The following is a 15,342-nucleotide window of genomic DNA, read 5'->3' as shown; positions in this document are numbered from 1 at the left end:
TCAAATATTTTGTATATGAAAACCTTTTGTACTACAAAGGAGCAAATAAATATATGTACATGTGCATGTAACTTAATGAGGGTAATACCAGTATTTCCTGCCAAGAGATTCCCTTCATTGTGGGGTTGTCTTATATCTAGTTCTGCCTTCTTCTCACTAGAGGAAAAACCATCTCTACTGGAAGAGACGGAGTTAAGAGGTAAAGGTCAGATATCATGGATTATGTAGCTCTTGTCTTTAAGATGGGACTAAGAGCAGAAGCTCCTGCATGAAGGGAGAAATTATTTCATGGCAGAAAGAGGCTTAGGAGGTATTAGTGTTAGAAAATGGAATGCAGAGATGGGCACTGTCTTTTAGACTTAGCTGTCCCATTGCTTTGTGATCTCAGGAGTCACAATGCTTCTTCAAAGGGTCTCGCCTTGCTCACTTGCCTGGTTCTGTGTCAGAGATGGATTACACACTCTGCATTCATTACGGAGGCTGGCAGCACTTGCATTCATTGTGGCACTGCTAGTTACCTCTCCAATACTAAGTCTTTTCACCACAATTCCTGAAGTCTCGAACATTTTAATACTGGTTTTCCAGATTAAGCCACTGCAGCTAAGAATGTTCTGAGTACAGCACAGGAATGTATATTTTAATGGATCTGCTAAAATTAAAAAAAAAAATAGAACAGAGCCTTTCTAGCTGCCCTAAAGTTATTCTCGGACATATTGGCTAAAATTCTGACAATTCTTGCATTTCCTATCCTGTTTCTTGCTTCTGTGCCTTGATATCTCTGGTTCTTCTTCCTTTGTCAGGAATGCCCTCCTGCCACATGGTAACTGTACACTCTTTCTTCATGAACAGGAACACATTTCCTCCTCCTGTGCAAAACCTGACATCATATTCTCGCTGCTCGAAGCACCTGTAGAGAATTCCACTCCAGCCTGCCTCCCACAACGTGGAGTGATAATTTTTTCATACCTCTTGTACTTCCGTGTTTTAAAAAAGTGATTTCTCCAAATATGCACCCTTATTTGTATAGGGACTCATGTCTCAGTTCTATCCTCTGGGCTTAATGGCTGGCAGAGTATCTAGGACACAGTAAATGCTAGACAGATATGCAGGTTTGTATGCAGATGTTGAAGAACTGGTTTTGAATCCTGACTCTACCAGTCTCCAGCTGTGTGATCTTGAATAATGCTTACAAAAGCCATTTCTGTGTTTCAGTTAACTCATCTATAAAGTTGGAAGCATATTTATTTCACAAAATTAGCATAAAGGTTAAGATAAGATAACACTTTAAAATCTCAAGTCAGAGTGTCTGGCTCTGTTAAATAAATCTTATGATAAGTAATAGAGAATCTTGACACGCTGCTTTTAAGGACATTAGCCAGCATGACGCCATTCTTATAAGATTAATATTGCATGCTGAGTGCTGGAGAAGTGAGAGTGAATCTGCTTGTTGTGAAATCTATCTGTATAGACAAGCATGATAAGTTAAATCCACCTCTAAATCAATGTAGTTATAGCTAAATAAATTCACAAAGAGTATCTTTCTGGAGTACACAGAATTATTTGTCAGTATTTAATCATTCCCATGACTTTTTAAACCACTCTCTTCTTTTGAATTCAGCAAGAACTGCTAAATAAAGTCAATAACCTTCTTGGTTAATTGCTTTTTCAGAGACTCTCACAACTATGAACCCCCAAGGTGCTTGAGGAATCAAACACACTGCCCAGCCTGAGCTGGTGAAGTCCCCTGGATCCACAGTGTGCTCCTCTGTTGGCTGTGACGGTGACAGCTGCAGGTGAGTGCTCTGGTCCTGGATGGGCACAGCAGTGTTTCTGCACTCGTCCTCCAGGCAGACTCTCAAGGAAAGAGACACAGGAATCTGCCAGCCGGTTATCTGGGCAATCTTTGGAAACATTAGTGACCCCACACATAAACGGTCCTCATATTCTGTGAAAGCACCTGAATGTCTCATCATTGTCCTATTGATTTTTAGATAAGATGGTATAAACAAAAAGGAAGATCTATGTTCCTAAATCTGTGTATATGAAATGCAGGAAACTTGTATAACTTAAATAAATTTTTTAAAAAAAGACACACAGATCCTAAAGTAATATCAAAAATGAAAATGATTGAGTATCTTTCTAAGGATAATACCAATTGCTGATTATATAAAAAATAAGGAAATGTGTATGAACATTTGACAACAACACAGAGAAGATATAATGGCAGCTTTGTCTAGGATCGAAGATTTGCAACTGGGAAAACTGGCCAGGTTCTGGATATATTTTGACAGCCAAGTTCAGAAGGCATTGCTAAATAATTATGGACAGTTTGAAAACTAGAGAGCAGTGAGGAATCATATTAGGTTTTCCTAATTTGCAATAATGTCATTTCCTGCAGAGGGTGTTGATGTTGATTTCTCAACAATGTTGCAGTGGATTCCTTTCCGAGAGGAACAGCGTGGTGGGGGCAAGAGGCTCGGAGTCACCACACAGACCCCGGGAGTCGGGTGAAAGCAGGCTTGAGTAGAGCAGCCCACAGACTCATTTATTTCAGTTGAAACTACATCTTATATAGCCAAGACCAGCCAATCTGGTCAAGGGGCGGTCTATGCCCCATCCAATCACAGTGTGTTGCCAGGCAGTTTAAAAAGCCATCCAATCACAGCCTGCTGCCAGGCAGTTTCAAATCCATCCAATCACAGCCTGTTGCCAGGCAGGCTCCATTGCCAGGTGGGTTTCAAAGCCATTCCTGAGTAACTGACGCTCTCGCTTGCCAGTGGCCACCGGGAAGAGTGAAAGAGAAGGTTAAGGATTTGTTATCAGAAAGTTATCGTTTTTGAAGTGCCCTGTAGAAATTCTGTAAGAGCAGTCTGGTTGGTATTTCAATGCATGTCTCTTCAGTTTAATGGGAAAACATGTCAAGAGATATAACATTCAGACTGATTCATGTGTACAGAGCATTTAAAGTCATCAGACTGGATGAGAACACCACGTACTGATTGTATGGAAAAGACAAGTGGTCCAGGAGTTCATTCTAGGAACACTCTGAAATTCAAAAGTTGGGATAATAACTCTGAGAGCATGTAGAAAGAACATGCAGGTTTGTTTGACATTGTGAAACCATGTAATTTGAATATTTTGTAAGAAGAAATAGTAAACTATGAAAAATGTTGCAAATACACAAACATCAAATTAGATATGGACTCAAACTTATTGGGTGGATTTAACCATGAGAGGTCCCCAAACCTTTAAGTGAGTGGTAGTAGCAGAAGTCCAACTTGAACAATTTCATTCTTTTCTTTGTTTGACTCAGAAATAAATTTATTTATGAACATTGATACTAGCATTAATATTGAGAGTTGAATTTGAAATTAGGTCACAAAATTAGGTCACAAAAAGACAGACATAAAGCAAAACTCCCATGCACTGGAATTTTGTTTCTTTAGCTGCAAAGTGACTGAGTTGATGAAAAGTGAGTATGACTGCAATGCGTAAGGCATAATATAGTTTTAGCGGTCCTAGATACATTTCTGTTGATAGGCACTTCTTACAATTCTGTGTAATTTCTAATATTACATAAATTATGCAGTATAAATAAATTGCATACATTAAAAACTGGCTTCTGAATTATATTACATTCAACAGCACCTCAAAAAGTTGGTAGAAAATGGAATTAAGAGATAAGATCAGGGAAGAGGCATTTAACCCAGTAGTTAAAACACCCACATACCACATCAGAGTGTCAGGGCTCCATTCCTGGCTCCAATTCCTAAATTCAGCTTCAAATGTAGAACTCAGGGGGCAGCAGTGAAGGCACAAGTGATAGTTCCACTGTCACCCACATGGAAGACTTGAATTGTGATCCAGACTGCCAGATTCAGCCTAGCACAACCCCAGCAATGTGAACAATTTAGAGTCAATGAATGGGAGCTCTGTCTCTCTCTGATTCAAATAAACACATTATGTATGTCTGTGTGTGTGTGTATATATATGTGTGTGTGTGTGTGTGTAAATACATACATATTTTAAAAAAGAGAGTGTACTGTTGAAAAATTTTTGAAATCCTTGCATATTCAAAGGCATTCAAAAACTTCATGGAAAATACATTTTATGAAAAAAATTTCATGAATATAAAATTTTTGCACTTTTTATGTCTTACTTTTTTGAAGATTTGCAATAAAATAAACTTATTTCTTCAAAAAGTATACCTATTTGTGTCCAGTTCTGTTACATAGTGGCATCCCATATGGGCACCAGTTCGAGTCCCGGTTGCTCTACTTCCAGCGCAGCTCTCTGCTATGGCCTGGGAAAGCAGTAGAAGATGGCACAAGTTCCTGGGCCCCTGAACCAGCATGGGAGTTCTGGAAGAAGCTCCTGGCTCCAGGCTTCAGATAGACATGGCTATGTCCATTGCTGTCATCTGGAGAATGAACCAGCAGATGGAGGTCCTTTCTCTCTCTCTCTCTCTCTCTCTCTCTCTCTCTCTCTCTCCTTCTGCCTCTCTTTCACTCTGCCTTTTAAATAAATAAATCTTTTTTTAAAAAGTATTTACTTATTAATTTACTTAAAAGGCAGAGTGAGAGAGAGAGATGGAGAGATAGAAAAGGAAGTGTTTGCCCTTTTTTGGTTTGCTCCCAAATCGCTGCAATAGGTGGGCCTCAGCCAGGCCAAAACCAGATGTCTAGAACTCTACCGAGGTCTCCTCCATGGGCAGCAAGGGCTCAAGTAAAGAAGCCATCATCTGTTGCTTTTCCAGAAAGTTAGCAGGGATCTGTATGGAAGCAAAGCATGTAGGACTGAAACCGGCACTCACATGTGGGATGCATACGTCCCAATTAGCAGCTTTAACCAGCGCTATGCCACAATGCCTGCCACAAAAACATACCCTTTCATTCCATTTCCCATGGAACTTTTGAAGTACCTTTGAACTGTTTAAACCAAATACATCCAATAAAGTAAAGCTTATGTACTTTTCTCTCCTCCTAGGTTAGACAACCTACATCATGGAGAGAACCAATCACACAGTGACTGAGTTCATCCTACTGGGCTTCACGACAAACCCTGTGATGCAGTTGGTCCTGTTTGTGGTGTTCCTTGTAGTGTACTCTCTGACTGTGCTAGGAAATACCATCCTCATAGTGCTGATCTGTAATGACTCCCGCCTATACACACCCATGTATTTTTTCATTGGGAATTTATCTTTTCTGGATCTCTGGCTGTCCTCTGTCTACACTCCAAAGATCCTAGTGACGTGCATCTCTGAAGATAAAAGCATTTCCTTGGCGGGCTGTGTGGCCCAGTTCTTTTTCTCTGCAGGGCTGGACTACAGTGAGTGTTACCTGCTGGCTGCCATGGCTTATGACCGCTACATGGCCATCTCCAAGCCACTGCTTTATGCTCAAGCCATGTCCTTCAAACTATGTGCATGTTTGGTAACAGCCTCATACCTTGGTGGTTTTATTAACTCTTCTATCATCACCAGAAAAACGTTTTCCTTTGACTTCTGCCATGACAATGTTATTGATGACTTTTTCTGCGACTTGCTTCCCCTCGTGAAGCTGGCCTGTGGCAGAAAGGAAGGCTACCAGGCCCTGATGTACTTTCTCCTGACCTCCAATGTCATTACCCCTATTGCGCTCATCCTGGCCTCCTACCTCGTTATCATTGCCACCATCCTGAGGATCCACTCCACCCAGGGCCGCCTCAAGGCCTTTTCCACTTGCTCTTCCCACCTGGTATCTGTGACCTTATACTATGGCTCCATTCTCTACATCTACTCCCGACCTGGATCTAACTATTCCTTGGATAACGACAAAAGAGTTTCTATATTTTACACCGTGGTGTTTCCTATGCTGAACCCCATGATCTACAGCCTGAGGAATAAGGATGTAAAAGAGGCTCTGAAAAAACTCTTCAAGTAAATTTAAAAAATAATCTCTCTCTAAGAAGAAGCAAAGATTGTTTTGGTCTACTTATTAACGTTTTTAGGTTATTTATATTTCAAACAGAGCTCTCATGTGCTCTCCCATAATTAAGGAGTCTTAAAATGTAAGTTAAAAAAATGTTCTGGGGCCAGTGCCATGCCTCACTTGGCTAATCCTCCGACTGTGGCGCCTGCATCATATATGGGCGCCAGGTTCTAGTTCCAGTTTTTCCTCTTCCAGTTCAGCTCTCTGCTGTGGACCGGGAAGGCAGTGGAGGATATCCCAAGTGCTTGGGCCCCTGCACCCTCATGGAAGACCAGGAAGAAGCACCTGGCTCCTGGCTTCGGATTGGCGTAATTCCGGCTGTTGTGGCCATTTAAGGGGTGAACCAACGAGAGGAAGACCTTTCTCTCTGTCTCTCTCTCTCTCTCACTGTCTACCTCTGTCAAATAAATTTCAAAAATGTTCTTTCTAGGAACAGGCTATTAAAAAGGAAATTAGATTAGGCCGACAGGTTTGATCGCAAAACAAGAATTTTCATTGAACTGCATGCTAGATTAGATTTAAAACAACAAAAGATCTTGAACTTAAAAATGCTCTTCTGACTTTGGAAAGAGTCAAAATTAGGCCACAGTCCAAGAAGAAGAATATTTAGTTGACAGATGTATATGTAATAATATGTACTGCGGGGCACTTGATGTTGTAGTTAAATTACTTGGGATGCTTGCAGCCTGTAACAGAATGCCTGGATTGGAGTCCCAGCTCCACTGCCAATTCTAGCCTCCTGTTAATGCCCATCATGGAGGGTGGCAGGTGATGACTCACATTTTTGCTCTCTGCCACTTAGCTTGGAAACCGGATTGAGTTCTGGAGTCCTGAATTCATGGTGCAGACCTGGCTGTCACACACTTTTGGGGTGTACAGGGGCAGAGGAGGGCGGATGTTGAAGACTTCTCTTGGTCTATGTGTTTGTGTGTTATTCTGCTTTTCAATAAAAATTGAATTATAAATATAGTTATTTCCTTGATATAGGAACAAATATGTAGAATTAATTTTAATAAGCTTCTGCTGGCAACTAGAAGACATTCATTAATTTCCATTCCCTAAACAGAAAATTTGGCCAGCTGATCCTCCACCTGCGGCGCTGGCACACCGGGTTCCAGTCCCAGTAGGGGCACGGGATTCTGTCCCAGTTGCTACTTTTCCAGTCCAGCTCTCTGCTGTGGCCTGGGAAGGCAGTGGAGGATGGCCCAAGTGCTTGGGCCCTGCACCTGCTTGGGAGACCAGGAGGAAGCACCTGGCTCCTGGCTTCGGTTCGGTGCAGCCCGCCAGCCGTAGTGGCCATTTGAGGGGGTGAACCAACAGAAGGAAGACCTTTCTCTCTGTCTCTCTCTCACTCTGCCTGTCAAAAAAAAAAATTCAGCATTGTTAGGTGTAGTTTTTGCACAGAAATATTAGCACATGCTCCCGAGGTGTGGAAGACATAACTCAAAGCTTATTGGACACAGTAGGAATGAGCCTTTTAGCCTGTTAGTCCCTTATTTAAGTTCCTCTCTTGAGGAAAATCATAAGGATCCCATAGAATTGTATGTGATTCACGGTGTAACTCTGTGGACTCCTCATTATTTTATAAAAGAACTTACAAGGATTCTCCTTCCATACTGTGACATTCTGAGCACCAAACAATTTTTACAATAAAAATAATAATTATAATTATAGTGAAATAAAATAGAGACCTAAAAGTCTATGAGTGCATATTACTCAAAAGAGAACACTTTTTAGGGAGTTATATAGAAAGAGGGGAGTGTAGGGACTGGCATTGTGTCACAGTGGATTGCCATTGTTAATGCCCTTATCCCATATTGGAGTGCTGGTTCGAGTCCTAGCTACTCCATTTCCCATCCCATCTTGATCATGCATCCTTATTAGCAATAGTTGGTGGCTCATATGCTTAGAACCCTGCCAGCAAACGAGAGACTCAGATGGAGTTCCAGGCTCTTGGATTCAACCTGCTCCAACACTGGATGCTGTGAACATTTAGGGATTAGATCAGCAGATTGAGTGTGTGTGTGTGTGTGTGTGACTCTGATTTTCAAATAATTGAGAATAAATAAATACACGATATTTAAATAGTTGCTTTAGAGGCCAGTGTGTGGCATAGCAGATAAAGCCACCACCGATGAGGTCAGCATCCCATATGAGTACTCAACTCCTCTACTTTCCATCCAGCTCCCTGCTAATGGCCAAGGAAAAGCAGTAGAGGATGGTCCAAGTGCTGTGCCCCTACAATCTAAGTGAGCGACCTGGAAGAAGCTTGTGGTTTCTGGTTTTGGTGAGGAGGCCCAGCCTTGGCTGTTGCAGCCATTCGGGAAATGAACTAATGGATGGAAGATCTCTCTCTCTCTCTCTCTCTCTCTTTCTCTCTCTCTCTCTATAACTCTTTCAAATGAGTAAAATTTAAATTTAATTTCATTTAATTCTTTTACATTTTATTTAAGGACTACAAATTTCATGTATTTCCTATAAACAGATTCAGGAACATAGTGATACTTCCCTTCCTACCCTCACTCCCACCTACACTCCCACCATTCTTCCTCCCTCTCCTATTCCACTCTCGGCTTTTACAAAGATCTATTTTCAGTTTAGTTTATAAACCTATTTTCAGTTTACTTTATAACCGGAAGTGTTACTTTATAACTAAAGAGTTCAATAAATAGTATGAAGAAAAAACACTGTTCCTCAACAGTATAGACAAGGGCTATTAACCACCATCAAATCTCACAATGTCAATTTCACTTTTATAGATTACATTTTAGGTAATCTATTTCCACAGATCAGGGAAACATAGCATTTGTCTTTTGGTGACTGGCTTAATAAATAAATATTTAAACATAATAATAATAATTGTTTTAAAATAATAAAATAAATAATAAGATAGGTAGCATCTAATTTTTATCAAATTTTCAAACTAAGACAATGTCAATGTGAGTTATATTTATAAAGCATAAATATGCTGTTGTCTGTATTATAATAAGTAAAGAAATGCAAGAAACTGTATCTGAGTCAAGTAGTTCTAGCTGGTGTAGTACCTCTAAGTGTAACAGGAAAGACTGGCAATGCATCTTAACCTTGAATGTGAATCCAAGGCATATATTCAGGATTTCTCGTAACAAACAAACCCACTAGGAACAGGCTCTTAACAGTGAACAGGAAAACTATGCCAGTTCAGTTCTCTGGCTTTCTAAAGGATGTCTTCGTTTTTCCATAATGATAATAACATTTTTATAAAATGCACTCTTTTATGTATTCACAAATGTTAATACCAATTAGTATATTCTCATGGAAGAACATCAGTTACTTTAGTCAGCAGCATGACACTAGAAAATACATCTTTCCAGAGAATTCAGTAATTAAAAAAAGTAAAATGGTGTGAAAACTGTTCTCAAAATATCCTAGCACCATAAATCCTGACATGAAACTACAAAATGGATGTTCAAACTACTGTTGAAAGGCTTCTACAGTATACTTTTTAGGAGAATCAATGAATAAGAATCAATATCCATTCAAGTACTATGATCTCGGCTAACTTAAGCATATGTTCATAAGATTTATGTATGGAAATGTTATCTCAATTCCAAAATCATATATAAATAATATCACCAAGATCACAATAAAAAATAATGAACAGTTAAGAATAAGCCTACAGGACATAAAAGGATCAGAACATAAAAATTAACTAAACATTTGGCATTGATAATTTGGAATATGTTTAAATGTGAATGTAGCAGTTAGTTTTTCACTCACTGTAGGAAAGATCTCATCTGCAACTTATGGCACTCAGACGAATCTTCAATATTACTTTGAAATTATACTGCAAATTCCTAAAGGGATGTAATCAATCATGTCACAGATTTTAAACCCTGAAGATAAACTGGTTTCCAAGTTGGGTCAGTTCAACATATGCATTTTAATAAAATAAGCACTTTTAAAAATTTATTTATTTATTCAAAAGTCAGAGTCACACAGAAAGAGGAGAGGCAGAGAGAGAGAGAGAGAGAGGGAAAGAAAGAAAGAAAGAGAGAGAGAGAGAAGCTCTGCTGATCTGATGCCGGGAGCCAGGAGCTTCTTCCTGGTCTCCCACATGGGTGCAGGGGCCCAAGGACTTGGGCCATCTTCAAGTGCTTTCCCAGGCCATAGCAGAGAGCCATTGCCTTACAATGGATTTCTATGTGTGAGTTTGTGTACAAAAGTTTGGGTGTGTATGTATGCATATGAAATAGAAATGATTAAATCTGAGGACTGATAAGTCAGAAACTGGACTTATCAGCAGGATCAAGACCCGGGAGAGCTGATGGTACAGTTTCAGGCTGGCAACCTGGATCCCAGGAGAGCCCATGGATGGAGTCAAAGGCGGCATGCCATATAATTCCTTCTTACTCTGGGGAGAATGATATTCTTTGTTAAAATTGCTGTGATAAATTAGTTCCTCTGAAACTTGTTTAGGAGTGAAACAAACAATTCTTTCAAGTTTACGTACGAATGGCCCCTCTCTGTGTGCCAAATAAGGTGCACAGGTGAGTGCATGGTAACAACTGAGCAATCATCACAGCCCAGACCTCCCTTTTCCTTTCTGACAGCAATTGTCATTAATAAGTTCCTGTGTCTCCTTCCAGAGGATTTTTGCCCATTCGTCAAAGCATGCAAAAATAAATAAATGCTTTGTTTTGTTGTAGTATCTCACAGACGATTATGTGTCTGATTAATTGTCTAATTATCAAATAAAACCCTGCTGCTCTGCAGAAGGTCAGGATATGTGCACTGGTGAGCAAGGCCAGATGTGGAATCAGCCTTTATGAGGCTTTGAATTAGTGAAGAGAGAGAGAAACTTCCATAGCCTTGGCAGCTCATGACAAGAGCCTCAGGTGATTAATGATGTCATAAATAAGAGTGTCAGTTGTTAAATCAACAGCAGGAGTCCCTGTGCACTTGCTCCCCATGTAGGACCTCTGTCATAATGTGTTGTGCTATGAGAATTAATGCTAAAACTAGTCTTCAAACAGTACTTTATACTTTGTGTGTCTGTGTGGGTGGATGCAAACTGTTGAAATCTTTACTTAGTAAGAGTTGATCTTCTGAATACAAAGATAATTAAAAATGAATCTTAATGAAGAATGGGACGGGAAAGGGAGTAGGAGGTGGGATGGTTTGGGGGTGGGAGGGCAAGTATAGGGGGAAGAACTGCTATAATCCAGAAGTTGTACTTATAAAATTTATTTTTATTAAATAAAAGCTTTCTATAAAAAAGAGAGAAATCTGACCCTATCACACCCCTGCTATTTAAATAAAATATATATGGAAAATGTATATTACACAAATACATTCTGATAAAATATTCTTGTCACAATAAATATATGTAAAATTTCTGCTGTAATTAAGTGCTACCTAGTAGACGTTTTAACAATGGGCACTTTGAAAGGTACAGCAAAGCCTGGCTTATAGGCAGCAATGCCCTGTGTGTAGTGGGTGGATGTGCAGAACCTGAGACCCTACTGTCACTCATCACAAGATGGCAAGACTCCTTCAAGAAACTGATTTCCAGCTAAGCTGAAGTTTTAATATGGTCTTTGGCTATCCTCATATGGATATATAATTAAGTAAAAAGACAAAGGTCTTAATGTACTATTCATAATAAAAGATCAAAAGTTCACAGAAAATAGCATCAAAAGATAAGTTTATTTTGGAGGAAAAAATTTTGAAATTCAGGCATAGCTCTTTCATATAACACAATTTCTGCAAACTTTCTGATGTTCTCTCGTATTTAATATATTTATAAATGCTGGCAAAACAAATTTTTTTTAATTTCAACTACATGGGTAATATGGCACTGTGTGCGTATATGACCCAGGTACCCAGGAATAACGATGGATGACAACTCAGCCTTCCATTCAACTTTGAAAGTTCTATCCAGCTTTCCTCCTGTGAGATAAACCTCACTTTTGTAAAGAGTTTATTCCTTTTAGAGAAAGTTTGGGTTCTCAGAAAAGTGGAGTGGAGAGTACAGAAAATAATCTCTTTTGGCAAATTTTTCACTTTTATGTTTACCTACAGACTATATTATATCTTGCTTGCAGATACCTTTTTCCCCCACTAAATTATCTTCCTTGAAGGAGGGCATTTTTTTGGTTTTGATTTATAATAATTATAGCATCAGTTTGATTGCTGTATTTCAAGTATAGTTATTTAATTGTTATTGACACATGATTGTTTATACAGTATGATCCATTCATGTTCACACTCTGTAATGAACAAAACAAAGTAATTAAGATATCAATCATCTTAAGCATTTATGGTTTCTTAAAATCATCTCTTTTTTCTGTTACATTATTCTTGACCTTAGTCATTCCGTGCAATAAAACACCAGAATTGTTCCTCTCACATAACTAAAATGGTGTATGCACCTCGACCAAACTCTTTCCATTCTCACTCCCCCTTATACTCTCTTTACTTCTGATAATCACTACCGTACTCTCAACCTCTGTGAGATCATTTATGGATTTCACATATCAGTGAGATCGTGGGCTTTTTCTGATCAAGGCTCACGTAATTTTGCATATTGTCCTCAAGGTTCATTCATGTTGCCTGTGATGGGATTCCACCCTTTTTATGCATGGATATTTATACCACATTTTCTTCACCTTTTCTTCTGTTAATAGATATTTAGTGTTCCTAATGATCAGTGATTGTGAAAAGTGCTCTAATAAACATGGGAGTGCAGATGTCTCTTGAATAAATCAATTTCGTTTTCTTTGTATACACATACCCAGCAAAGGGATTGCTGGGTCACACAGTGGTTCTATTTGCTTTTGGAACCTCTGTACTGTTTTCCATGATGGTTATACTAATTTACAATTCCAACAACATTTCTTTTTTCTCCACATCCTTACCACTACTTGCTGTTTTTTTTTTTTTCTAATAGTAGTGTCCCTCTCTCTATCTCCTTTTCACTCCCCCTCTCTGTCATTCTGCCTTTCAAATCAATAAACAAATCTTTGGAAAAATTAGTCTTCCAAATTGGGGTAATATTATATCTCATGGTGGTTCTGATTCTTCCTGTGATTAGTAAATCTTCTTCCCTATGATTTTAATGGTGAACATTTCTATATATCTGTCATGTGTATGTTCTCTCCTGGTGAATCTCTATGTGGGTGTGGGTGTTTTGTCCATCTTTAACTCATTTTTGAGGTTTTGTTTTTTTTAAAATATTTATTTATTTATTTGACAGGTAGAGTTATAGACAATGAGAGAGAGAGACAGAGAGACAGAGAGAAAGGTCTTCCTTTTTCCATTGGTTCACTCCCCAAATGGCCACTATGGCCAGCACTGCGCCAATCTGAAGCCAGGAGCCAGGTGCCCCTTCCTGGTCTCCCATGTGGGTACAGAGGCCCAAGCACTTGGGCCATCCTCCACTGTCTTCCCGGGCCATAGCACAGAGCTGGACTGGAAAAGGAGCAACTGGGATTAGAACCCGGTGCCTATATGGGATGCCGACGCCGCAGGCAGAGGATTAGCCAAGTGAGCCATGGCGCTGGCCCCAAGGTTTTGCTATTGAGTTGTTTGAGTTCCTTGTGAATTCTGAATATTAACCCTGAAACAGTTGTGCAGTTTGCAAATATTTTCTCCCTTTTTGCAAGGTCTTTTTCACTCTGTTGATTGTTTGCTGTGCTATGCAAATGCTTTTTAGTTTGCTATAATCCAATTTATCTATTTGTGATTGTAATCTATATACTTTTGAATTCTAAAGAATTTCTTGCCCAGATCCATGCTCTTAAGAATTCCCTCAAATTTTTTTTTTTAAATAGTCTCAACTCTTTCATATAACTAACTCTTTTTTTTTTTTTTTTTTTTTTTTTTTTTTTTTTTTGGACAGGCAGAGTTAGACAGTGAGAGAGAGAGAGGCAGAGAGAAAGGTCTTCCTTTTTCTGTTGGTTCACCTCCCAGGTGGCTGCTATGGCCAGCATGCTGCGCCCATCCAAAGCCAGGAACCATGTGCTTCCTCCTGGTCTCCCATGCGGGTACAGGGCCCAATCACTTGGGCCATCCTCCACTGCACTCCCAGGCCACAGCAAAGAGCTGGACTGGAAGAGGAGCAACTGGGATTAGAATTCGGTGCCCTCATGGGATGCTGGCGCCGCAGGTGGAGGATTAGCCTAGTGAGCCATGGCGCCGGCCCATATAACTCTTTAAAACAGCTTCAGTTGGTTTCAGGATCTAGTTTCATTCTTCTAAATATTAATGTCCTATTTTCTCAGCACTGTTTTCTAAAGAGAATGAGGGTAGTGTATACTATAGTATAAGATCTTGGGATGTTTCATTCTTCTGCTACACAGTAACCCCAAGATTCATGTTGTCTCTCTCTTTTGATGTTACCATCAATCAGACATGGTCACCAGAGTTTGACAAAAGGGAGAGAGGGGGGAGGTTCTAGAATTCTATGGCCAAATGTAGTTTATGTCACCTTTGTCCAAATCTCATTGGCCAGAATATAGCCACATGATATTGGCTCAACAACAAGTTGTTCTGGGCAGTGTAGTTTTCCCATGTGCTGAGAAAGAACAGATGGGCTTAGTGAGCATCTACCTTGAGTTAGCTTCTGTCAGCCAGAAGAGGCTAAAGTCTCTAAGAACCAGGTCATTTGTATTTTTGTTTGTTTTCTACCTAGAAATATAAATGAAGGGACACAACTTTGCACTGTAGATGTTTCCTTCCTTTGATTTTGCTATTCGGACTTATGCTTGACAGCTATTCTGCTCAGGTCTGAAATTCTTTCTTTTTAAAAAATTTATTAAAATTTTATTAAAATAAAGAGAACAGATTTCATGTACTTCATAGGCACATTTCTAAGTAGATAACCATCCTTCCCTCCTTTCCTCTCTCCTTCTCTCAAACCTTCTCCTTCCTTAATTTCTTTTTCACTTATTTTTTGCAAAAAAATGATTTGAAATTTTTTCCCATACAAAACTAATTCTTCATTTAGGATATATCTTTTTTATCATTTCTACAGTGAATATCAGTGTATCATTATTTCCCTCCTCCCCAATAATATACCTAGGTTCTTCTTTTTATGCTAAAATGATAAAATAAGAAATGTTTTTAATATTTGGCTTACAAAGATACTTAAAGTAAAATACCATTTAGTCCTCTCTGTTGCCTACATTATATGGCAAAATCTATTTCAGAAAGTATCAACAACCTGTGGCAAAATGAGTTGAACCATGGTCACTGTTAGAAATCCAACAGACTGTAGAACAGATACAAAATTTTGGACCAGATGGATTCACTGCTGAATTCTACCAGACATTTAAAGAAGAACTAACTCCAATTCTTCTCAAACTATTCAGAACAATCGAATAAGAGGGAA

At 39.2% G+C, this 15,342-nt stretch overlaps 1 protein-coding gene across 1 annotated transcript; it reads left to right on the top strand.

Moving 5' to 3' along the window:
- Window positions 1–5,003: 5,003 nt before the first annotated feature.
- On the top strand, window positions 5,004–5,921 carry LOC100346348 (olfactory receptor 9G19-like). Its single transcript, XM_002709148.1, has one exon. The coding sequence runs from the start codon at window positions 5,004–5,006 to the stop codon at window positions 5,919–5,921; it is 918 nt and encodes a 305-aa protein (XP_002709194.1).
- The last annotated feature ends 9,421 nt before the right edge of the window (window positions 5,922–15,342 follow it).

This window comes from Oryctolagus cuniculus, chromosome 1 (assembly GCF_964237555.1).
Source record: "Oryctolagus cuniculus chromosome 1, mOryCun1.1, whole genome shotgun sequence".
NCBI lineage: Eukaryota > Metazoa > Chordata > Mammalia > Lagomorpha > Leporidae > Oryctolagus > Oryctolagus cuniculus.
This window is presented reverse-complemented; position numbering and strand designations above follow the sequence as displayed.

Bases quoted from the DNA above. Each gene is read 5' to 3' on its own strand.
- LOC100346348 (XM_002709148.1), top strand. From the start codon at position 5,004: ATGGAGAGAACCAATCACACAGTGACTGAGTTCATCCTACTGGGCTTC.